The sequence below is a fragment of the Tarenaya hassleriana genome, unplaced genomic scaffold (genome assembly GCF_000463585.1).
Source record: "Tarenaya hassleriana unplaced genomic scaffold, ASM46358v1 Cleome478, whole genome shotgun sequence".
Taxonomy (NCBI): domain Eukaryota; kingdom Viridiplantae; phylum Streptophyta; class Magnoliopsida; order Brassicales; family Cleomaceae; genus Tarenaya; species Tarenaya hassleriana.
The window spans coordinates 22,028-22,729 of NW_010967478.1; the positions used below are offsets into that span (position 1 = coordinate 22,028).

At 39.7% G+C, this 702-nt stretch overlaps 1 protein-coding gene across 1 annotated transcript in view; it reads left to right on the forward strand.

Annotated features, from left to right (window-relative positions):
* The window catches only part of LOC104825607 (tripeptidyl-peptidase 2-like), a 5,025-nt gene extending 4,643 nt beyond the window's left edge, over nt 1–382 (forward strand). The window contains exon 8 of the mRNA XM_010557967.1: nt 377–382. Within this exon, the coding sequence (XP_010556269.1) occupies nt 377–382 (6 nt within the window). The remainder of the gene's footprint in view (nt 1–376) is intronic.
* The last annotated feature ends 320 nt before the right edge of the window (nt 383–702 follow it).

A 702-nucleotide genomic window follows, 5' to 3' on the forward strand; every position in this document is an offset into this window, starting at 1 on the left:
GTTAGAATTCCATATGTCTATGCGAATTAAAACCCTAAGTTCATTCAATCAAGTGGCCAACAAGATCAAACACATTAAGAACAGCTCAATAAACTGAATCAAATAAATAATACCACATAGTCTGGAATTATAAAAACTAAAGATCCCTACATAGCAAATCCCTAACCCACAGCAAGGGGACTACTCGCTACGCATCGAAACGACAGGGTTCATATCAATACAACAAGACATTGTAAAATAGAATAAGGAAGAAACTCTTAGTCGATTTCTCGGCTTCGTGATCTCCGTCTTCTACTCCAATCTCTTGCTTCCTGATAATCTCCCTCTTTTCTCTGCTCTTGGGTGACTATTCTGCTCAAAATTCCGAATCTCTTAGACCTAGCATGTATGTCTCCTTTTCTCCTTCCTCCCTTGGCCGAAATCGGAATGTTTCCAAAATCTGACTGACGAAACGATCGTTTTGACATTACGTGAAACGATCGTTTCAAGTCTCTGAGCTATTTTCTGATTTTTCGCGACGCAAAACGATCGTTTTGAAACTCCTGAACGATCATTTTGACTCTCTGAGTAAATTCGGATTTTCGGCATGTGAAACGATCGTTTCGGCTCGAATGAAACGATCGTTTCGACTCTCTGTTCTCCTATTCTTCAGATTTTTGCTTCTTTCTTCGGGTTTTGCGTCTTTTTGTCGCTTCTATGATG